General features: G+C 46.7%; 4 protein-coding genes across 4 annotated transcripts in view; 1 reads left to right on the forward strand and 3 right to left on the reverse strand.

The window, feature by feature from the left end:
• LOC128310507 (uncharacterized) overlaps nucleotides 1-3,962 on the reverse strand; it is a 40,693-nt gene extending 36,731 nt beyond the window's left edge. Inside the window, exon 1 of the mRNA XM_053047160.1 lies at nucleotides 3,785-3,962. Within this exon, the coding sequence (XP_052903120.1) occupies nucleotides 3,785-3,874 (90 nt within the window). The 5' untranslated portion in view covers nucleotides 3,875-3,962. The remainder of the gene's footprint in view (nucleotides 1-3,784) is intronic.
• A 7,001-nt stretch (nucleotides 3,963-10,963) lies between these two features.
• LOC128299024 (choline dehydrogenase, mitochondrial-like) lies at nucleotides 10,964-13,209 on the reverse strand. Its single transcript, XM_053034858.1, has 3 exons — nucleotides 13,041-13,209; nucleotides 12,710-12,943; nucleotides 10,964-12,639 (listed from the first exon to the last, which is right to left on the reverse strand). Exons 1-3 carry the CDS (start codon nucleotides 13,207-13,209, stop codon nucleotides 11,159-11,161), a joined length of 1,884 nt encoding a protein of 627 aa, XP_052890818.1. The 3' UTR covers nucleotides 10,964-11,158.
• A 3,064-nt stretch (nucleotides 13,210-16,273) lies between these two features.
• Nucleotides 16,274-17,341, reverse strand: LOC128299029 (phospholipase A1 VesT1.02-like). The gene has a single exon (XM_053034863.1). The coding sequence runs from the start codon at nucleotides 17,339-17,341 to the stop codon at nucleotides 16,274-16,276; it is 1,068 nt and encodes a 355-aa protein (XP_052890823.1).
• Nucleotides 17,342-20,945: 3,604 nt separating this feature from the next.
• LOC128297940 (uncharacterized) lies at nucleotides 20,946-24,405 on the forward strand. The gene is made up of 11 exons (XM_053033656.1): nucleotides 20,946-21,060; nucleotides 21,133-21,230; nucleotides 21,547-21,668; nucleotides 21,754-22,019; nucleotides 22,099-22,517; nucleotides 22,586-23,101; nucleotides 23,163-23,358; nucleotides 23,437-23,538; nucleotides 23,600-23,692; nucleotides 23,776-23,853; nucleotides 23,924-24,405. The coding sequence occupies exons 1-11, from the start codon at nucleotides 20,946-20,948 to the stop codon at nucleotides 24,403-24,405; spliced, it is 2,487 nt and encodes an 828-aa protein (XP_052889616.1).
• The last annotated feature ends 640 nt before the right edge of the window (nucleotides 24,406-25,045 follow it).

The following is a 25,045-nucleotide window of genomic DNA, read 5'->3' on the forward strand; positions in this document are numbered from 1 at the left end:
GGGGGTATTATTTATGGAACATATTTTTTAGAAGACCTGCTAATCTTTTTATGATTTTACCCAGAAGTACAAACTGTTGTAAACTGTTTTTAACAACTTAATTACATTTAATTCTGAAACTGTCTAGTATTTATTCGCTTTATTTTTTCAAACTTCAAGCACATAACGCCCATCTGCGGAGCAGAAGATGTGCAGTTTGCCGACAAATGAGTGATCTGTGTCAATATACTGCTCTTGCCATGATTGCAACGAGCTGCATTGTTTACTTAAACCAACACTTCATGCACACAGCTCAGCAAAACTTCTACACATCCTGTTTGTTCTCAGCTCGTTGGCTTGACAAATACATTTACATGTCTAGACGAAAAGTTCTTGAGGGATTGCTGACCTTTTGTCTGTCCCATGTTTGTGTCCTACTCGCAGCTTCCATGTTTTACTAAAAGGTTAATAACCTAATTAGTGTCAAACAAACAAAAACCGTTTGCAAAGAAAGATTAAATCACTCGTTGTGGAACACCAACACTCGCCTGAAACTAACGATTTGTAACGATAAATTTCCAAAATGACTACTCTGCAGTTTGGTGCCTCCCCTCCCCCACACGAATGGATTACCAACGAAATATTGCATCCCATTGGATGCAACCATTTCTCGTCGGTCACGCACTCACTTTCGTTTGCCGCTCATAATTTTCACATCGAGAAAACGACTAACTAGACCATAGCGCACTGTCCGGAGGCGTTACTGTGTCACGTTTCGGGCAGAAAGCCCACGACAAACACGCAATAACGCGCCCAATTCCACACGGCACGCAATTCACACGCCGTCTTATGTAAAATTATTCCACTGTCTCTGCGCTATTGAAAATAAAACACAAAAACTGCATTTTTCTCGCCTTGCCTGCCTGGCCGAGACAGTTTCGCAGTTGCTGCGTACAAATGAGCTCATTTAGTGGCAAACGACTGCGACGCGAAGTGATCTGTTCAAAAGCATTAATTTTTCCTCCCAGTTTAAACGCCCACGAGACGTTCTCGCAGTGGTGAATGTCCCATTTGTCCGGTTGATATTGTTCCGTGGAAAATTGTTCTATTGCTGTGACGTTATGGAGGCAGTGGCCGGTGTGTGAGTCATATGTGCAGTCCCGGACATGGTTATTCCAGCGATGCTGGCGCCGTAACCCACGAGCTGCTGGAGGCGTCCGTACGCAGCATGCCCACGTATGTGTCGGGATCGATTCCATAAATGGAATCAACACCGACCAGCGTGCCGTACCGTGTTTGCACACGCGAGCCAAAGCCCTTGGCGCTCTAACAACCATCCAGTGCAGTACGATCTGCTGACCTTGCGTTGGATGACACTAAGCGCTGGTGCTCTCCCGCTGTCACCTTTTGGAACACACGCAAACAAACTCAACGCGGGAAAAGAGTGGTCATTTTACGACGCTAGTTCAAATTTATCTCAAACGTTAACGCGAACAAGTTCCCGTACTTTAAAACGGCGATAAAAAGGCAGTTTCAGCGTGTGGCTCGTTATGGACGGAGCGAGCTGTGATGTGGAGCTCAACCACCTCATAAGTCACCTCATAAATTCTATGGGCGGGTTCGTGCCTTGTGGCCAAGGGGATGAAAGTCGTTCGAACGTTATCCTATGAATCATGACCTCTGATGTGGCCTTGGTGTTGTATAGAGAAATTGTTAGCCTCAGACAACTGCGAATGATTCAACGAACAGAGCATAATACCAGCTAGACGATCGCGATAGTGTCCAGCTAAGGGAAATCACCCCATAAACCACACGATTCTACAAAATCCCGAAAGAAAATCCCATCATCAAGGCGACAATGTCTCACCGCTGTTAGTGCTCCGCGGGTCACATTCCATTCGTTTGACGCAAAAAAAAGCTTTGCAACAACCGACTCACAGATGAGAACCAAAGACGTAAAGTCATCGTTTTCTAGCACCTCACCCTTTATGCCAGACACACTCATCCGTCGACGGTGGAAGGGTGAAGGGTGCACAGTCTTTGCATCTTTGAGTCAACAATCGATTGGTTGATCAGATCAGCACGTTGACATTGGGCGGCAAAACGAACCAACCGGTTTCATCCCGACCGGCAACACATAAAACTGCATTCGAAGATAGATCTGTTACACCCGCCCTGAGGGCACCGTGTCCACGGAGAAAAGAAAGGTCTTGAAAAGGTCTCGATGCGGTGTCATCGGTTGGTCATCGGTTGGTCCTCACCAGAGGGAGCTCACACTGTGGCAACGGATTCGGGACACGAACATTATGTTGCACTCTTCGCCGCATGTTGGCCGGGGGGGTCGTCACTGCTGCAATTCATTCACAAGATCAGGTCAGGGACTCGATTGTGCCGGCTCGTACACCAATGCGCAGCAGATAAAGGTGAAAAACTTGATTTTCAAGATATGTGTCCAGGCTTTCTTTATGCGTGCGTGTTCGGTGCGTGTAGTGTGTGTATTGGTGCGTGGCGGAATCGGCTCGTGCTCCGGAATCGGTAAAATATCACCCGAATCGAAAGACGGTGCAAAAGGTTAGAAAACACTAGAGATGATAACCGATCGGGACGGCCCGATTGTTCATACCATTAAAACGCATCACGGTGTGGTGCAATGAAGGGCGTTAACAACGGTACGAACATAAGCATCATCAAATTTACAAACAGTTTTCGTAAGGTTTTGGCTTTGGCGTTGAATATTCATGATGCAGGTTAGTTCAAGTCGATCGCTTTCGGTTGATTGGCTGTCTGCTTCGTAGCGCGTTTAAGCAAGATAACGTTTCTTCACCAGATAACACCCGACGTTGGTTGCGAAAATGATGAACTCTGGATGATTGACGTGGCGAACGAAATCGTTTACTAGAGAATAGATATCTTTTGAAGTTGGTTTTTCATTTGAATAGGAGTTAATCGGTTTTCCATTGTTAAATCATTCCTGTTTCAGTCGGTGATTGGTAATAAAAAAACAGACAAACGATGACTTTTCACACCTTTCCGGCCTTGATCAGTTAATCATAAATGCACAAATGCAACAGTTTTGCAACCGCAAGGTGACACCACGTGCCACCCTAACAACCTTCAAACGGAGCAAACCGCAAATACGCGGGCTAGACATGCTGCGATGCAACCGACACGAGAGTGTACGCACAGTCTCCGTCTCCCGAAAACGGAACCGACCGTCCCATCGATCAATCAAACGATCGGCCACATTATGCAATCGCAGTCGCTGGCTCCACTCCGCAGAGCATAATTTATGCTGTACGCCTACCGCCAAATGGCGATTGATTTCCGATCTGACATTCAAGATTTCAACGCCGATACCGATCGCGGCAACAATTGCGGCAAAAATGCGTCTTGCATTCTTACGGTGCCAAGATCGCGAACGACTTTCGCCCTGTGCGGTTGACGGGTTGTACGGATCACACAATGCCAAATAGCAGCAGTTATGAACACGGCCACCAAGGCCACACACACCAACGATCGCATCAGCGGAAGGGCATCGAAACGGAGCATAAATTATTCTAACGCTGACATTTCCGTCCAACAAACTCCTCCAGCAGCACGACAGTGACTTCGGTGGCTTCGGTTCCGGAGATCGTTAAATCATCATTTTGGATAGAAATGATTGAGAAAGCAGCCCCTAAATGATTGCTCCCTCCATGGAAATGTCACCCCCATCGAATAGGATTTGGTTGGCCAACGATAAATTCACGATTAAAAGGCTTCGGCGGAACAGGGCGCCATATGGAATCCCCAACAGTTAGCTTACCTGTGACGAGTCATCCTGCGCCAACGCTAGTCCCAGGAACGTCAGCAGTGCGAAGAACGCGAACGTACGCAATCTCTGTTGCGTTCCCATCTTCTCTCTCCAAGGATTTGCCTACTGCTGCTGGTGAGAAACTTCGCTGCTTCGAGCAGATGTATTTTGCCGTATTGTTCACTTCACTACGCGATCAAAGCCGCACACAGCAACACAACCACAACACACATTCACTCACCAGAATCGGTTCCGACGGTACCACACAACTATTCAGGTCAACTGTTGCAAAAATGAATCTCAGAATATTGCGCTCAAGTCATCACTTTTCTACACGGAATGTTGTCACGTTTGTCGAGCGCTGGCCGTGGTTGGACGAAGTCGATGCCGGATGCTACCCGGAGCGGCTAGTTCCTGTTTCGGATATGAAAAAAGGAATTGAGAACCCATCTGCACACAACCCCCCCTTCCCTCTCCAAAAAAGGATCTTCTCCGTTTACACCACACGCTGACATTTAGGCCTGCCGTCGTGCCAAAGCTATCGAGCACGCATCGCGATCGTGATTGTGCGTGAGAGCTTCGCGATCAGTTTGCTATCTGTTTTGCTTGTAACGCGTGCATTCAGCATTCAGCAGCATCTGCTTTTTTTTTGCAGCTTTAAAGGTAGCTACTCTCTCGCTATTATTTGCGACTACGCGAAGGTCACGCCGCCAGAGATGTATGCGCAAAGTGGCAAGATCAACCGGATCATCATCGGACGTCAAAAAAAGAAAAAAAGAATCCTCCGCTCAATTTCATCGCTCGCAAATCATAGTATTTAGTGGCAGACAAAAAACAAGGGTAGCGATGGAAGGGTGCGACGATTAACAGTGGCTAAGTGCCGCTGTTACTTTCCACCGTGTTTACGCAATCACAACGGCCGAAGGATAATGATAGTGTCTGCTTCGATCGGAACAGAATGTGATCGGGTGAGTGGATTTTGTTGGAAGTCGAGTTGGTTGCTTCTCCGTGGTGAAAGCGCGAAGAATACTGGTAGTTCCTTATTTAATAACCTGTTCTAATGGGATTATCGCACCGTTTGCTACGTTCTGCGCCGTTTGAATCACTCAATCACCCTTGCTCAGACGGATTGAGGTGTGACAGAGACGAGTAAAGCGTAGAAGCAAGTTTCCCAAATCGGATCAGACAGTTGCGACCATAACAACCTTGTGTGCGTGGTGTCTTAAACCAAACACACCATAACGCAATGTAAACGAATATTATTGTACATCCAATCAAACAGTCCTATTTCGGTGGGTAATCCATCCATTTCACAACTGTATCAGGCCTGCCATCTCCTCCCGTCCATCGGGGCACGGAAATTATACCCAAGGGCACCGCATTGTCGAGCAGTGGACGGAAAGGCGATCTCTTCCACACGCATGTCGACACCGCCACAGGTTTAAACTATCTTTAAACGCCTATTTGCGTACGCCGATAAATGGCTGCTGGCGCGGCAGTAGTACGACGGTGCGTAGAGCAACCGGAGGGTGAAAGAAAACAAAACGCAACGATTTGGAAATGGATGTACTTCGCTTCGGCTAAACAATCCTCCCGTCACGAAGCGGTTCATCATTCGGCCGTTTCTATGGCCACCGAAGGACATCTTCGTGCGGGGGCAAGGGCATGACGAAAGCACTGGCAACACCCGAAACAAGATACATCTCCTCTCATCTCGGTGCTGGCTTCTCGATCTTCCAAAACAATTGTGCCCCGCTAGATCGATGTGTACTGCAGGTCGGCGCACCACACCACGCAGTACGCATTGCGCGATAATTAATCTTCAGTTAACCTCCCTCTCGCGCCAGCAGGGGGGTCGTCCCGGGTTAGTCTCGGCTGCAACCGAAACTTCTCCATTCGCAGGCATATAGCCCTTCTGCCGCTATGAAATCAGATATCGCTGAACGGTGGAATTAGTGGATGGCCCTAAGCGAACTTTGCGTCGTTGCTCGCGAGTTCAATGGTGGCAGATGCCACCTTGCGATAGCAATCCAACCAGCCAACCAACCCGGCGGACCTTCACACGGAAGTCGTACGTACTAGAATGGAAGGTACCGAAAATCTCGTAACCGAACGGCGCATCACGTTGACATTTGCCAGCGATCGGAAGGTCGGAAGCTGTGCATCGTTCTGATTGGAGATCTTTGCCGATCTTAACGATTTCCTTCTACTTACGATCCCACGCAACCGGTCGACACTATCATTAGCTTTTAATTGATTTCAATTCTGCTTAACGACCGGCTACCGGTGGTGTGGCGGGTGTAGCGACCGTTCTAGAGAAGGATTAAGTGACGGTCTGCCGACCACCAAGGATTGCACCACACTCGGATAACGAGTGTCGAAGCTTGTTTGATCTTTGTCTACCTTCGCACGCAACTCCGGTCGTGGTTTGAAGTTCACGCATCGCTGCGATGACCGGATCTGGCCGGTAATGCAAACAAGTAACGCACTATCCGCTAATGACGCTCACGCTCCATCATTACTCGATGAGTAATTCTTGTTGCCTTCACCGTACGCCTGCATGCAAATCGTCTTCATCAATAAAGGATTTCCTCTGTGCTAATGTGAACCTCATCGGGCACTGTGAGCTGATAGAAAAAAGGGATCGTTTCAAGATTGCTTTCACTGGCGCGCGATTCAAGTGCAGCGAACATGACATCTTCATGCTCTTTACATGCCTCATTTACATGCTGCATCTGTTGAATGCATTAATCGAGTAATGATATTGTAAGATTAGGAGGATGCCGTGCATGTGGCAACCGGTTGGCAATCGGTTGGTATTGATCAAGGTTACCTAAGGTGCTGTTGTAATGTAAGTTCAATTAACAGCATTATTTCTTTGTTGCACATGGAGACCCTCTGTTGAGGGTTCAGCTTTCCACTACTTGAGGTAGCCATTTTTCTTCCATTTTTTTGCACACTAATGCAACAGTCAATTTCTGCACAAAATTTGCCATTCGTGTTCGTGAATATGACATACGCGTTGAAAGCTAATAATTAGCGCATGATGTAGCACAAATAAAAAAATTGGATTTGGACGCTAAATATGTGACCCTATCCCTGACTCCGTTCATTGATCATCGAACGATTTACAGATGCTTAGATATTAGTGTAAAAGCCACCTGTCACACTCAATAGTGCTGTCGGAGGAATAGATGTCAACGAGCAACTTCATGCCGATGATCACTTCGTTGCTTTATGGCTTTAGAGGACGCATCAAGCGCATTTAGGTCTCCTAGGTCTCCTAACAGATCCATGAAGAGTGATGAATCCATTAACCATTAACCTATGGCTTGTTACAATTTTGTACCCTTTTTAAGGAAACGAAGGAGAGTCAATCCTTTTCGGTGAAGAGAACAAACCAAACACCTGCTTCTGTACGTCTGAAGGTTGCACATTTGTCACAGCTTTTTACACCGTAATAAGAGCAAGACGAGTGCATCGCATCGATCGACAAGTGATCTTGAAAGAATGGCCGCTACATCGGGTAGCGGTTTGGCAGTCATATCGCGTTACACTTTTTTGCACCCTAAAATATGAAAGTATATATTTTCCCGCTGTCAATTTTATTGCATGCCCAGACCATCGGAATTGGAAACCATTACTCTGCTTCTCGTCTGCAATGTCCGATCGAGTTCCCAGAGGGCACGGTTGCGTAATGGGCGACCCAAATTGCGTAATTGGGCATGCAGTTTTATCTGTGCATTGTGGTTTGTGTGGCTTTATTTTAACAATGTTTATTTTTAATCCATACACGCCTTCCATTGTCGGCAAGCTTTGCGTGCACATTTGGCAATCTTTCCGATGCGTTAAAGGCGGCAACCGATGGGCGGAAACAAGGTCACTCAATAAAATCAAATCAAACACACTGCACAACGGTAGTTACTTTTACTTCACTGACAGTGAGCTGAACTGCTTGTTTGGTTTGGTGTTAAGCTATAAACTTCCATCTCGTAGAATGATAAAGTGTTTCACGTTCATTACGCATAAGAACTTCATTCATCATGGGATCATCATTATCGCGACACGTAAGCTAAGGAACTAAAAGCATCGGAAATGAGTTCTTTTTTCGTTCAATTCTCCCTATCGGAAGACATGCGAAATGGGCGTACTGCTGAAGCCGCAAGCCAAAAAGTGTTCCAAACCCTGAATCATCGATCGGGCCACACCTGAAGCCCGGTTTTGACCTTGGCAAATGGATGGAAATTTATTGATAAATAATAAAGCAAAAATCTTTTACATTAATCACGTGGCACACGAACCCTGCGACCCGCTGAGTGGGGTGTCGTAGGCGTTGCCGGGTCGGTAGGAATGGCGCACCAAATCGGCGCAACAGCAACCAGCTGTGGATCGCCTCGTCGCCCAAGGAGGTGCCATAAATTGCTGTAAAATTATGATGATTTTACCGACGCCGATAAGTTGCAATATGTCAAACGCGAAAACAGCTCCGCATCGCTCTACGAAGGCGTTGGGAGTTGGGTGATCGTAACCTGTCTGATCGTATGTTTAGACGAACGCACGGTATCTTCTGTTCATGGAAGGTTAACTTCTGATTGCGATCACTGCAAATGTGACAATTTTATACTTCTCGTGATGATTAATTCCTTCAATGACAACAAATTTCTTCCGAAAATATTGAATTTGGTCAAAACTCTGATAGGTTACATTTTTACTTTTTTCAAGAAAACATTTATCAGCAACAGTCGTCAACGGTCGCCATAAACACCAAATGTCCAAACGATTACTATTGCCCAATTTACAAACAGTTGGACCCCTTTATGTTGGTGTTGATCCTCTTGTCATCTTCATCTGCTTGCAGATAGCCCGAACAACCCGCCTCGAACAACACCAACCACCCAATGGGGTGGTGTAACGATATGCTGGTTGACAGATCGTTGCCGCAACTACCCAACAAGCGTCTTGCACGTTTTCAATCGAACAAAGCAGCAGCACACGAAGCGATGGTAGCGATCCATCTGCACCTACTACTATGCATTAGCCGCGCACTTTTAGTAGCTTCGTCAATTCCGACACCCAAACCCCCACACGTACAGCAGCTCGCTCGTTTCACACGCCTTAACCTAGCACGTAGACAACTTTTTTTTGCTGGCCGCCGCAGAAGTCAAACCATGCGCACTGGCACCGGTGCACTATTTTCTCTTAAATATCACGCTCGCAATCCATCTTCAGTTCTAAACGGTGCCCGGGCCACTCGGCCACTAATCGATTCGTTCGTTCCTGTTACTTTTTCCACCTCGCTGCAAACCACATCTCACACGCTCTTAGCACGGTAGTATCATGCAACGTGTTCCCACGCCGCACGGAACGATGCACTTACACGAACGATGCGACTTGTCCGGTAGGGATGTGCGCACGGAGCAGACAATGTACCGGTGCTGTCTAGTGCGACTGCTTTGGGGCGAGATTTGAATCGTACTGATGAAGCTGTCGTTCGCCACCGTTTACCTGGTCGAACTTCGTCACTAGGCTTCGGTGCGGGTCGCACTATTTGGAGGTGGAACGGTTCGCTTCGCTTACGATCGTGGGATGAGTGAAGCGAAAGCTTTTGCTAGGCGCTCACATCATGCACATGTTCTTGGAAGAACGCACGCGTCAAGTCAACTATTTGATTAATTCAGCAAAATAAAATCAATGGCTGCCTATCATGAATTCAATTTGAATAAAAGTATGGGAAGATCTGTTGCAGGTTATAATGTAATATTTCTTCAAAATCCCATCAAAGCTTCCATAAGTCCCATAAGTTGTTAGTTAAAAATCATAATTTTATTTTTAGTAGAATAATTCTACAAACCCACATTATAGAAAGTACAATCGGACTGCCTGCATACGTTTTTATTGTTCATGTCAACAACAACCCCTAAATCGTGTACTACAAAGCACTCAGCGCTGTGAGTTCCAAGCGAGCTTTTCATCCCCATTCCGAAAGCTTTCAAGTTTCCCCTTCTGTTTGAAGCCGTAGCAAGTCGCTCGCGGATAGCGGTGATGAGTGACCGGATTAAAAGCATGCCGTACCCTTCAGCGGCATCTCTCACGGTGCAACGGTGGGTTCGGTTGTTTGTTTTGATTTTCTCGCTTGATTTGATCCGCGTGACTGGCTAAGGAAATGCGCCCGTTCAACATTCCGCGACCATGTGCGACCACGTTCGGTGGGTGCCCCGGCCGGTAGCTACACCGGTCGTGTAAAGTCATTCGCGCTGCCAAGGCTTCTAATAAACCGTCTGACATTCAGGTAATGAGAGATGGTGTACGGGCGTTCTTGATGCCCGCAGGGTGTCGGGATGGGAGAAACATAATTAACACCCGTACATCCGAGGCCGCTCGCCGACGGAATGAAGACGTCCTTTGGTCCGGGGGGTTTGGTGGGGGATGGGCAACGACAATTGCTTTATCGTCCTTGGCGGTGGTGCGTTTTTGGAGGAAGATGTTCCAACGGTTGGTTTCCCGTTATCACCACATTGTTTGTGCTTAAATTTTGTTTGAATGTAAAAGGCGTGAAGTTAGGTCTGACATTAACCGTGTTTGTCTTTTTGTTCAAGAACACCCTCTGACACAATTGTGCAATAGTACAGAATGTATATTTTAACGACCTTTATTGATTTGTGATGTATTCCAACTTGAATAAACTATAACGTTAGTAGCCAACTTCAAACAACAATGACCTTTTACCAATGGAGCAACAAATATGATCAACTCGGTTTTCGAATTATTTACTTCCTTCAGAAGGCAAATCAAAGTACGAAAATTTTCTTTTCAAATTTAAATTGTTTTACATCGAAAATAAAGCTTAGGACGGTGACCACTGGTTTCGAGGAAAATAATCTCTTCAATTTATTTTATTTGAATTTTAATTTGTATTATTTATCTTATACACTTTTTATCATTATTATTCGGCCACAATAAAATACTAAATATAGTAAAAAGTATAACTAATCCACTAATTTATCTTCGCAGGAATATTAGAACAAATCGAGACCTTTCAAGGTATTGACTTCGATCCAGTAAACCAATCTTAACGGCAATCGGTGTTCCAGATGTGATTCCACATAATCTTCCCGGAAAGCAAAATAGCCATCTGGAACGGCGCCCATTACACAAGTTTGTATAAATTAATGTTAATTTATTATCGATCGGAGTGTTTCAGCCTAACCTAGTAAACCGCAACACTATCGGCATCCTTCCTAAACAGTGCCACCAACACCAGGCAGATCGATGCGATAATCGCCAAGCATCCGGTCAAACATCTCCCGGCACTCGCCCATTACGACACGGCCGTCGTGCGGCCGTCGCGAAACCTCGTGAAAGTCTTCTTCATCGCTCACCGAAAGATCAATCGTCGGCGTGCTGGTGTGCGATCAGATCGGCTGCCTTTTCCGCCACCATGTACACGGCCGCCATCGGATGGGCGGAAACCGGTTCCGGGATAATGCTCGCGTCGACAATGCGCAAATTCTCCACACCGTACACCCGCAGGTCGGGGCCAACGACCGCATCGTCGTCCGTCGGTGGCCCCATTTTGCAGCTGGACGTGAAGTGGGTCAGCGAGAACGACACGGTACGCACCGCACAGCGCCAGTAGTCGTCGGAATCGCGCTCGTGCTGCACACAGTTGGGCAGTGGCGCGGCCCACACGGTCGCACCGTAGCGACGCATCTCTTCCGTCTCGAGGACACGCTGCACCTCGCGTATACCTTCGAGAACCACGTCCACGTCCAGCTCCTCGGCCAGGTAGTTCGGATCGACGAGGGGTGCATCGGCCGGGTTGGCACTGCGCAGCCGCACCGTGCCCCTGGACAGCGGATGCAGGTTCTGCACGATGATCGTGAAGTGGTTTTGCGTCTCGAGCGGTCGATAGACAGCCTCGTAGATGTCGTCCCGCATCCGCACACTGTTCTTCGCCGTGGTACCCTTGTCCACCGCGAACGAACTGATCAGGTTGGTCAACTCGAGCGTTGGTCCACGGCGGCCGGCCAGCGTCAGATTCGGGTAGGTGACGAGTTCTACTGCGGCCGGCACGGTAAGAACGCCCTTGCCCTTGAGGTACTCGTAGAAATTCTCGAACGTTGGTATGTCACCGGGTGCGAAGAATCCGGTACCGTTCATCACGATTTGTAGCCCGGAAAACCCAAGATGATCGTAGAGTGTTTCACCGACGGGAAGATCGGCGATCATCGGAATGTCGAGCGATTCCAGCTGCTCCCGTGGTCCCACACCGGACAGCATCAACAGCTTCGCAGTAAGTATAGCTCCACTGGACAAGATCACCTCTTTACGTGCCCGAACTTCAAACTGTTGACCGTTTCGAGTGAAGCGAACTCCTTCGGTCACTTTGGTGGTTGGATCGATCAAAATCTTCGTGACCAATGCACCGGTGAGTGTCTTCAAGTTCGTCCGCTTCTTCTGGACCGGTTGCAGGTAGGCATTGTAGGCTGACAGCCGCTGTCCCTTCGTCATCGTCGCTTGCACGGGCGATATCCCAAACTGAGTACGACCGTTATAGTCCACCAGCTGATATCCGGCCTCTTTTGCGGCTTCCAGATAGATGCGCGCATGTTCCGACCGATACGTGGACCTCTCGACGCGCAGTGGACCGCCCTCGGCACGAAACTTACCGTCCACCTTTTCGCCGATCGATTTTTCAAACTTGCGGAAATACGGCAGCACTTCATCGTACGACCATCCCTCGTTTCCGGCCGCTGCCCAACGATCGTAGTCGTCGCGGTTGCCTCGAGAAAAGATGAGTCCATTGATTAGCGTGCTACCACCGACTCCCTTGCCGATGTCTACCGGACAACGGCCATCGATCGTTCCTGCAGAAGAAACAAACAAATCGTGGTGATGCAGTGAAAGAGCCACAGTAGTTTGCATTGTGACACATACCCCAGCAAGCATGGCGCTGCCGTTCGCTTAAGAACTTCCAATTATAGGCATCGGACAGCACGGCCAGCTGGAACCCGATCGGGATGTTGAACAGCTTCGTACCGTACTGACCGGCCTCTAGCAGCAGCACCTTCCAGTTACGGTTCTCCGACAGCCGGGTGGCCATCACCATTCCGGCCGTGCCACCACCGACCACGATGAAATCATACTCGTCCGAATCGAGCACTTCGTTGTCTACGCGGCGGAGAAATAAAGTAAAGCAACAATCGAAAAACACCATCAAACACACGTGGCTTACACACCCAACCGCGACCTACATTCCGCCCCGTACCTTCCGTCGCATTGCGCGTCTTCGATCTGCTGAGCAGTTTGTTAAACTTGTCCAACCACGAACCACCGCCAGCAGAACCCAGCTGGCCACTGCCGTGCTGCACGAGACAGCCGGCCCACAACACCAGCAACACCGAACCCATCAACCATCGCACATTCACGGCCGCCATCCTAACGCACGCAACGTTCGACACCGACTAACACCGAAGGCCACAGCCGAGACCCGTTCTCGTCCCATCATCCTGGATGAGGCACGCATCCGCGGCTTCTTTCACTTCGTTCTTCGTTCTGCTTTCTCCGGCCGGACGCGCGACCGCAGAAAACAGGTATTTCTTCCGTTAGCGTTTGTTTTCGTTTTCGGTACGTAGTGACCTTATTTTGTTCAGCCGTGTGTAAGGACCATCGCTGGTACTGGGAAACGGAAGAGTATTTAACACTGCGTCAGTTACTGCGCGTCAGTTACTTTAACTTCACCTGAAGCGTGCTGCCAAAAATTACACTTCGATAGTGATTTAAAATCAAAAACAAAAATGTCAAGTACGCATTTGACCCACATTTTAACGTCGCCGCTGGCTGACTGTGTTTTTCGCTTCTGCTGCTTCATCTTTTGCCATCTCTCGCATTCTCGCTGCCGCGACGAGTGTTGATACGTGTATTCGCTTTCTTTGCGTTTTATCACGTTGCTTTCTTCTTTGTTTAGCTCGCTGTTTTGATCATTCGCACCTTGTTCATTTATTGCAGGAGTTTACATTTGATTGAATCATGTTCTCGCTGCTTTTTGTTAATAGCGGTATAGTATTTTGTTCTCGCTTCTTTTCGTTATCATCATTCAGGAATTTTTTTGGCATATTTTATTGTTTTATTGTATTATGGCATTTTGTTTTATTTTTATGTAATTTGCCTAAATTTGTTTAATTTTCCAAGATTTTATAATAGGTTTTATATAAGAAGTAATGGATTTTCAATATTTTATTTAGTTCAAGCTTACCATACTTTTACTTAGAGATTTCCTACAACAACACTCCATCGTGCAGTCGAAACCGTCAAGGTCGCACAGACTTTTTCGGTGATATTTGATCACGCTAATCAATCCTAATCTACCCAAGGTCAGCACTAGATCGGTGCTCATAATAGAAAAGATATTTTGATCGAAAAATTAACCGGTTGGGGAGCCTCTGACATATAGCCCTTAGATTAGATTGTGCTTTTTTGCCACCCATCGGTACGATCTTATTCCACCGTGAACTATCGATGGACGCACAAATAAATTTGCTTCGAATGATTGACTCGACGGTGAGCGTGAAATAGGAAAACTCACCTGCAACCCTGCACCGCTTTCCACGGGCACCGAGCAACCTTTAGCAGCCCTTTTTGAGGGTCATGAAACTCCTCCATCGGTGGTGCAGTTGGTAAGCGCGAAGAAGCGTGAAGCAATCGGGCATCCCATAATCCTCCGGGGGTTTTTTTGCATAATGTCAAACGCATAATGGAATTGACCTGATTTTTGCACCGGGCGAGTAGGCTCCGTTCACTTTTCCACCCACGGAATATTATGCTTTGCCTCTTTAGGGTTTCGTTTTCCCAGCCGGTTGAGCAAACGATCACTTCCCAGCCCATGCGCTGGTTCCGCGCGTGCGCAGGCTCTTCCTATCGCGGGCGTTAGCTGAAACAATGGACGATTTATGCAAACGCGCGTTTGCTCATATATATTTAGACGAAAGAGCTTATTTTATTTGTGCTATAATTCATTTACATGTCCACCCATTTGCAAACCCCGAACCAGGGAATGAATATGTGAAGAAAGGTAGCGTAAAAAACGTTTCATAGCTGCTCTTTCAAATCTTTGCCCTCGCCAAAATCAATTCAACCGACAACGTGCGGTCGGCGACGTTGCGAATCGGCATGAAATGGGTTAAACAGAACAGTCCCGAGTGAGTAGCATCATGGTGCATCAGCATCGTATCGCCTTCTTGCGGACTCACCTGCGGTCGAAAGGTTACATTTCCCCCGTCTCCTGTAGCGGTTGTTCCACCGCAAACCCCATTTAGGCGATGCTGTCGGGCGTGCAGAAGCCGCGTCAGAATCTGCCCTCAACTCCGCAATCACGAACTGTGCCTGGGGGTGTCTGCAGTGTGTCTTCCAAGGTACCGGATGAGTACGGAACCGCTACGGGAGTGATGGATTTTGTCATCGTGACATGGTTTGTATGGCGGGTGCTACCATTCCTGTGGTTTTATCGTCGATGGCAAGAGTGTTGATGAAGGGCTCAAGCATCCGATACGACGGTAAAAACGTGATTCCCATATTGGGCATGCTGTGAAAATGGTGGACGAAGCAAATATGGGCCAAATTTACACAACACAGTCTACAGTTTTTATTTTTTTCGTTTGGCTTCAATTTATGATGGTAATACTGTTTCCATTGGGATACGATTATTTTAAAACCCTATGCTTAGATTATAGGAACTCATTTCTAATCACTTATTGAATTACTTAACCAACATAATTTTAGTAAATTGACGTCTGATTGGCATAATTTAGTCACTTATTTTGGTCTATTAAAATTTGTTATATTACTAAATATGTTTTAGCAATAATTGCAAGTATAAATATTTAAATAAGACTACATAATTGTTTGTGAAAATTCATCTTCTCCATGGTACCAAAATCCCCTAAAGTCTTGGTGTGTCATTTTGAAGATTATTTGCTACATTTTTCAAAATACAAAAATCTGTTTTTAATACTAATGACAAACCAAAGCCCAAGAGGACGATTTAAACATATTATTCAAACCGTAACTAAATCCATACGTAAACCGAACGTTTTTGCAATGAGCCTGCCTCGTGAAAACCTGCACCGTTGTTGCACATTCGTAATCGAATTAATACGGAAAATAACTCACACATTTACGTAACTCTGCACTGTCCAAAAAACGGTCGAAAACAATAGCTTATGACACCGAGTGTGAAATGGTTTGAGGATGAGGATTTCTTTGTGTTGTGCCAAAAGATGGCACCCAAAGCTTCATTTGCAATGCTAGCTAGATTATTGTTTTTTTTTTTTTTAACTTAAATCGGATGATCGTTAATCCAAATCGTATTCCGCCGACCCACTGGTAGCGCTCGGCGGGAAAAATGGGTTCGATTCGACTTAGGTTTACCCAAGCGACAGATGATGCATCTTGGTCTAGGCAAAACATTATAGTGCACGTTGTGCAACGTACGCTAGCCCAGTTTCAGGTGAAAAATGGACTTTTATCGCGCGTGGTGATAGAATAGAGCCCGTGGGCTTGTCCAGCGCTCGATGGTTCGCCTCCCATTTTAACACGCTCCAGCCCTGGAACACCGGTGACTCGCTTAATCTCATCCAGCGAATCGACCCTGCTGGCCAGCAGCTTGTCCTCCGGTTCTAGCAACGATTCCACAAACAGTTCCCAAGCGCGCGAATGTGAGCATATGCCGATCATATAATCCGACCCACAACCGGGCTGATGCGTGCCTCCGTTCGGGTAAAAGTCGGCCGTCCCGACCGGATGCAGAAACCCGAGCAAACCGCCGTTAGTGTGTATCACCTCCACGTACTTTGAGTCCTGGTGGCAAATGCGATGCTCCTGCTGACGAATCGAGAACAGCGGAAGGGCCGGATCGAGGGCGATGATTGTGTGCAGCTGCCCGTTTTGTATCCGCTTACCGGCAATGCCGGCAATGTGCGCTCCGAGGCTGTGGCCGATGATGTACACATTTTCCATAACCAGCCCCAAGTGTTGTTGAAGTTCATCGAGCAGTTGGCCCAAGGATTGCCCTACGACCGGAACACATCCCACTGCTCGCACGTAATTCCATTGCAATGCACATGAGGACCAATCCACCACGATCACGTTGTAGTCCCAGCGCAGTAGGTACGTGTCGCGGATGCTTTTCGCAATTGGGGAGTTTTTGTTGTTTCGCCAACCATGCACGATGATTCTCGTTGGCCGATCTGGATCAAAGTTAGAACTCAGCAATGATTCCTCGTTTTGGAGCTCCAAAAGATGCCCTTCGTCGCTGGTGTCACGCCGGGTATAGAGAAGAAACTCGATACGCATCGACGGCAAGGATGAGCGATGCTGTTTCATCATAGCACCGACGGAGTGTCGATGAGTCCAAATCCATTTGTCAACCGGAGTTGGAATGCGCACCCAGTCTACAGTGTCATCTAGCTTATGCTCCAAGGAGTATGAGACTAGAGAGTGATTGCCTACCACGCACTGAACACTTGCTCCTAACAGGAGCAGTACCAATCCAGAGTAGGAAAAATTCGCCATAACGATCACTACAGAACGAAACGTTAACTGTCAGTAACAACTGAACGTTTCATTCCACCGTACCTCTCGTTCGTGTTTGAAATCGATTCGAACCAGGAACTTGCTTTATTAATCTGTTCCAGCTCGCGAACACCGGTCCATGTCCGATAACACACAACCGACCGATACAATTTGCCCAGCAAAGTCAGTTGTCTTTCACAGTGGCGCGTCACTGAACCTACCCCAAGGCGACGGAGGTTTTTATCAGATAAGGGTTTTTATTTATAACTAGACAAGGGAAAACGATTCCATTCGAAAGATTGAGTGCGATCCAATCCATTCCGTTGTCGTGAACTGAATGCGTGCGGCAGTTATTCTGCATGCCTAACTAACAACCAAACCTGTCAAAGCAGCAAGTTCATCGGTTTGCATGTGCAGCCGGTACATTGAATCGTCGGCACGCTAAACCGCACAGACGGCGTGCGGAATAATTTTCGAAGGTGAAATTTATATTTTCTATTAACCAAACTGATTTGCATGTGCAGTCAGCACATTAAAACGTCACCGCACGGATAGCCCTCAAAGATGGGAATCAATCGAACGATTCTGACTTTTTGCTTGCATGTCTAGGATTGATACAGCGTTATCGATGATTGCAATGTATGCGATAAGTTGTTTTGGTTATGTAACACTAACATTACTTAATTGAGGAATTGCTATTATGCCTTATTAGCTTATGGAAGCTTTAAATTAGGTCCTTGAATGATTAATTGGAGATTTCAGGTTTGAGATGCTTGGGTAAGAACGATACCCGTTTCGACTTTGAATTTGAAGTGAGAATAATGGTAAGAGCTAAACCATTAAACCATAAACCATAACCATAAACCAGCTATTTTCAGATTGCCGATACCAGGAAAGCATCCACGGAAAAGGTAGCACCTAATACGGCAATTTTGGTCGAAAACCGCCGAAAGGTATGCAATGTTTAAACACTAATTTTCCCGTTAATCGAGAAAAATTTCTTCGAAAACTACCAGTTTCCGAATATATAGTACCAGGAGAGCATCCACGAAAGAGGTAGCTCCTGGTATTGCGCCGTAAGGTATGCAATGTTTATATAGTGTATCCACATTGCATACCTTACGGCGTTTATATGGTGTATAAACATTGCATACCTTACGGCGATTATATAGTGTATAATCATTGCATACCTTACGGCGCAGTACCAGGAGCTACCTTTTCCGTGGATGCTCTCCTGGTACTATACATTCGGAAACTGGTAGTTTTCGAAGAAATTTTTCTCGATTAACGGGAAAATTAGTGTTTAAACATTACATACCTTTCGGCGGTTTTCGACCAAAGTTGCAATCCCAAGTTGTTGCATGTAAGATGTTGCATGCCAGATGTTGCGCAACATATGTTGCGCGACATATGTTGCAAGCCAGATGATATGTGCAACATATGTTGCGCAACATGTGTTGTGCAACATGTGTTGTGCAACATCCTGGTACTCGGCTGGTACCTCTTGAAAAACATGCTCTCCTGGTATCGAAAATCTGAAAACAGCTGGTTTGTATGCAAAGTTGGTGTGTAAACATTGCATACCTTTCGGCGGTTTTTGAGCAAAATTGCTGTACTAGGAGCTACCTCTTCCGTGGATGCTCTCCTGGTATTATACGTTCGGAAACAGGTAGTTTTCGAAGAAATTTTTCTCGACTAACGGGAAAATTAGTGTTCTTGGTCCTTGTGCAATTTCGTTTATACTTGAAAGTCACAAAGTCGATATTCTTCTCTGCATTAAATTTATCACATAGAAACAAATGTTTTATATAACCAAGGAAGTTATTTTTGATCATTTTTTTACCTTTTAAATTAATTTTTTGGTATAAATTAACTCTGCTGTTAAATTTTCAAAAAAAGCACAATCGGCACACATTTTTTGGGGCCCCCAACACGGCGAGACCCTAGGCGACCGCCTACTCCGTCTACCGTTTGACCCACCGCTGTCTCACCCTGTCGTTCTGAAACCACGTGTTAAGAACGTGGTCAGTCAGGAATGTAATGAATTCACACTTATAATGCAACGACATATTTGATGGTTATCTTCCTGGGCTACGAATGAATCATACACTTTTTTCAATCATTCGGGTATTTTTGAGCTGCATTACTCACTCATTACAGAAAAACTCACTCCAAAGTAGATCACGTCATTGATTAGAAGATACGAATCTTGGCGATGCTGTACTGTCTGCTCGGGTCAATGTATTGTACATGATACGAGATGACAAATAACCACCACGAACACGCCTTAATCTGGTGGGGTTAATGTATTTGGAGCACGTTTCCCTGATGTCTGGTGGCCGAGTGAACGATTACATTCTGCTTCCCGGCTCACGCAACCGGTGACGCTACTCCAGGGCGCCATTATATCGGATCCTAACAGCCACACATGCACGCTCAACCCATCGCGTACAGGCGTCAAACAACCTGTCGCTTAGTGCAGGGAATTCTTCCCTGTATCAATCATACCAATTATATGTTGATCACTTTTTTAAGATAGCGTGCTCCGATCTAAACACTACCGACTGTACCAAACCCACCCGAACAGGGAAACCCATACCAGTGGGGGTAATTAGTTAATGTTTCGCATCGTTTCTTCGCTCACCATCTAAACCAAACATGCGTCCGTCGCACCACCCCTTTCGCGATGGCAGTTACATGCCGATGGAGGTGTAGAGAAAAAAAAATGCCGCCATTTGGATGTTGCCGCCACTTTTAGCACTGTGAAACAGATTTAATTATCATATAATAGCGTCTCATTCACGGGTGATCTTCATATTTGGTGGACCGTTTTTTGGGGAAGTTTAAGATCGTCCCTGGGAGGTCCATGATGAGGAACGCTTGCAGCCGAGGATCATGTGAAACACCACAACAATGGTATTGGTAAACTATTGGCCAACAGCTGCACTGGTGGTTGTATAAGTAGCCAAGGCAAAGCCTGTAGTGGTGATAACGGGAATGTCGAGTGGACAAGCTGTAGAAAAATTACATGATCTATTTAGCAGCAGCTCTCAAGTTGCAATTTCAGTTCATCGTCTTGCTGCTGGAGTAAAGACAACGGACGACATTGTTGACGTAGTAGACGGAATTCCGTGATGTTTGGGTTTTTTCATAAAATTACCACCCTTGATCGTTACCACTACACAAGAAGATCGTCTGGCTGTTGCGATTACACCAGCGTTCCAACATCGATCCAGCGCCCGAGCCAGTTATGATTTATAGCTCTGCAAGGGTGGCGCTGACATTGCAGAAGAACTCTGAACTGCTACCGCGGTGGACCACTGGTGCTGCCCGGCGGGTGTAACTGCTACCACCGTATCAAGGTCAACCGTCTTGCCACTAAGACTAAACGGAATTAAAAGAGGGCTCATTTAAAATCAGCCCACTCCGATACGACGACAGGCCTGCCTTGCGGGTGACGCTCCTATCCAGAGAGTTCCATCAGCGATCAGTCAGTTTTGATCGACAGTGTGATCGCGGCAGGTGTAAAAGTGACAAGTGACAGTGTTTCTTATCTGTGCTGCATAAAGCAAATTAATCACTGAGCGCTAGACATAGCTCAGTGATGCAGCTACTTGTGCGCGTATGTGCGCTGCTGATCATGTGGGGTCGTGCACGCGGTGAAAATGCCTTTATCGATAGTGCACCAGAAGGATACTACGAGCGCAAATCGTTAGTTGGTAATGTTCTGCACATAAATGGGTGGTGTGAAGTGAATGAGATGTGATTCTGTGCCATCCGGTTCATTCCAGATTGTCCCAGTCGGTTCTACAGTGAAGATGTTTCGAGCGCACTAGGGTTCTTCATTTTTGGAGGTCGTCGAGCTTTTCTGAAGGAGTTCCCTCACATGGTAGGTGGTTTGATTAGGCGTGCAACCGGTAGTTCAAACCGAATCGAGTTTCCCTAATCAACAAAGTAATTGTTCGTGTGCGAAGATCGTTCCGTGTCATTGGGAAAAGTGATTGCCTTGAAGCATTCCGCTAACAGTGACTAAGCGATAGAATAAATTTGTATTGACATTCTTACTGCCACCACAGCAACCCCAAGGTTGTAAGCATCGTATTGCGTAACGGAAAAACGAAACGCATAGGCCACGCTATCATTTATGCAGTTGGTGAGATTTGCAAAGATATGTAACTCAAGAATAAATGTCTTCAACCTTACAGGCAGCGATCGGCTGGACGGACAAGAACGTATCGCCCCCGGTGGTGCTGTACAAATGTGGTGGTTCGTTGATAGCTCCAAAGCATGTTCTAACAGCCGCACACTGCAAAGTGGATGATGATAAGTATGTACAGCCAAGCATGATTTAGAAACCGGTTGCAGGTAGTATGCAGTTTCCTTCACTGTTTCGTCCTGCGTCTTTATTGCAGAATTCCACCCGATACGGTACGGCTTGGTGATACGAATTTGGCCACCGTGGAAGACGATGATACTGCACAGCAGTTTAACATCGTCAGCTTTACCGTGCATGAGAAGTTTAAGAAGTTTCGCAAGTACTACGACATCGCACTGATCGAGCTTGATCGGGAGGTTAGCTTTAACACCGCCGTATGTCCAATCTGTCTGTGGCCTCTGGATAATCTGAGCGAGTACAGTGCAAGCTTGCGTGCAGTTGGGTTTGGATATACCACCTACAGTAAGTAATGCCTTTTTAATTACCAATTCATCTATCGCCACTTCTTTATTATCGTTCTGTTGCACCTTTGCTTTTGCAGCATCCGGTATGAGTCCAACGTTGCAGAAAGTCTCACTGAATCACTACGATTCCGACTCCTGCAACAATGAGCTACCGAAGGATGCTCGGCTACGGTACGGTCTGACATCTGATCAGTTCTGCACCAAAACTCCCCACAAGGACGCCTGTCTGGGAGATTCCGGCGGACCGCTGCAGATCGACCTGTCCGATGTGACCCGTACCATCCCATACCTTACGGGCGTCGTATCGTTCGGGACGGGATGCTGGGATGGGTCGCTGGGTGTGTACACGAAGGTATCGAGCTACATCGATTGGATACGGGAGCGAGTGAACGTGACGACCGACCCGATTGAGTGCGCCAGAAATACGGAGTGTCTCCCGGCGAGACCGTTTTCCGACAGTCGACTAAGTCCGCAAAACAATTCACCATTCTTTAAGGTACTTTTAGACCGTCAGGAAACTAGGACCGGCAAATAGCTTCAACGTTTTCTACTCTTTCCAATCAGGTTAATCTTCGCCAAAACGATAAAAGCTCCTTTCATCAATGCACCGGAGCACTGATCGATTACCGGCACGTTATCACATCGGCCACCTGCGCGATACGCAACAATCGGCAGCCATCGTTTATCGAGGCCAACAATGAGCTGGTGGAAGTAGTCGACATCGTTGTACATCCGAAGTTTGTCGCCGGTAAAAACTACCACAACCTGGCGGTGCTTACGCTGGGAAAGTATTACAACCCGAACAAAATCTACCAAATTATTGCACCGGGTTGCATCTGGAGGGAGGACCGCATCACCGATCCGATCGTGTTCTTTTCCGGCTACGGTCCGGAGGTAAAGAACCAGCCGGAAGATGTTGCGAAGAACGTGTCCCTGAAGGTGCTGGTGGCGCTGGTAACAGAAAATGGACGCTGTGAGGCAAACGATGCGTGGAAGGTGAATAGTACGCTTTGGAGCGGGTTCAACAGTGACTTCCTGTGCACGTACAATCCGATCGATCTTGTGCCGGGGATCTGCAAGGTGCGGTTGTGCGATAAAGATGCCTGGAATGTTTCTTGATGATAATTTTTATTTATTGTAGCTTGAACCTGGCGGTGCCGTGTCAAACTTCCGGCGTGACAATATCGTACCGTATGTGTACGCCATCAACACAATGGATGAGGAAGAATGTGGCGGAGCTCAGAATCTGTTCGTTGCGACACGACTTGCACCGTTCTACGACTGGATAGAGTCCATTATTTTGAAGCATTTGCCCGAAAATGATCCAATTCTGACGTGTAAGTGTATCGTTCGATTAATTTAATTTGAAGTTTGAGCTATCTACTTACTGTCTGCCCTTTTATTCCCCATTCTAGCAAATCGTTTCGGTGCAGACGAATTCGGTGACGAGAGTCCTAGCAGTGTGAACAGTTCAACCTTCCACAACATCCAACAAATCGTACATCGAAACCACATAGGTACTGGCAAAAAGTTGACCTTTTCTTGCCCAAGAGCTTCTACATACTAACGTGATAACAGTACCGGTTCTTCTTACAGACGTTATAACAAATCACCTAAAACCCTATGGAAGCGATTTGATGACCAACAGACCTTTGACTACGAAAGTGAATGGTAAGTATGCTGATTGTACAATAACTGTAGAAGCTGATTGTGCTACATGTTGCTTTCGTTTGTGTTGCATCCGTACTTAACAGTTTATCATCAATCATTGAACAATACGCCAGAAACGTACGAAGTGTACGGACCTCATTTAAGTCATGCCCAGAAGCTTGGTAACATTGAACACCGAACGATCCCGTGTGCTTCCGACTTGTTCATACTGTTCTACTGACTTCCTTACAGTGCAACCATTCCGGCCATCGCCTTACAAGCAACCGGTCATTCCTGTACCACCAAATACAATCCACAATAACGACATACACATCGAGCTGGTCCCTTCCGTGGAATTACCATCGTCACATCACATCGTCCATGGACAGGCAAACAATCTTCCTAGCGCGTACTCACCGTACACCGGCCGTCAGCCGTTCCAAACACCGGCAGCACCACCGTACGGGCCCATTCCTCCGCAGGGGGCTGTTTATCAACGAAAAAGTTCACCTACGACCCTGGTCGATCACAGCCAGCTCGTATCGGTGATTCGTTCGATCGAACTGTACGAGAACGCACTGTGCACTCTGCCGACCGGAGCGACCGGCAAGTGTCGGCACTATACGCGCTGTCCTTCGATGTACTGGAATAGCCAAACTGTCGACGTATTTCTTCGCCTAAACTTGATTCCTTTCTGCAACCGCGAGCGGCAAACCGTCTGCTGTCCGGTGTGAGCGAACAAACTAGCTACCGAGAGGTGTGTAAACTCGCGCCTGTAAAAACACACACAGTCGTAATAAAATGTATTTATTGTAAAGTGTAATGTAAACATCAAACAAGCGTTGTTTGCCTTTTTAATGAGTGTTACACTGGACGACAATTATACCCTGCTGATTGGTCACCCCACCCCCTCGATAAACAGCGTCCGCAACACTTCGCGATAAATGATTCCCTTTCACTAGCCTATTTGCAACATTAACCCAGTGAGCATTTTCTTCGTCTGCTCGATCGACATTCGTGAGCGGGCAATATCACGTCCAATCGCTACACAGCCCGAACCGGTGGGCGCAGATTGCTGTCGATTATTGGCTTTTGATTACGCTCGTAAATTAAATAATCACCAAGCAGAAGCTCGTTCGAACGTTCGTCTTCGGGATGCGCTGAAGTTTGTGTTCCTCGTCACAATTGTAGCATTGCGCAAGAGCGTACAGGACGCGTTGATTATATTCATGTTTCGCTCATTTTCCAGACATGTCCAGAGGGTTTCCCAATCGTTTTTCAGTTTTACAGAAAGACACGTTCTTTGAGGGCAATAATATGGAGTGGTTCTAGTAGGTGGCAAAGGTTACTTCCTATTCGTTCGATGCTCACTTT

The sequence above is a fragment of the Anopheles moucheti genome, chromosome 2, assembly GCF_943734755.1.
Source record: "Anopheles moucheti chromosome 2, idAnoMoucSN_F20_07, whole genome shotgun sequence".
Classification (NCBI taxonomy): domain Eukaryota; kingdom Metazoa; phylum Arthropoda; class Insecta; order Diptera; family Culicidae; genus Anopheles; species Anopheles moucheti.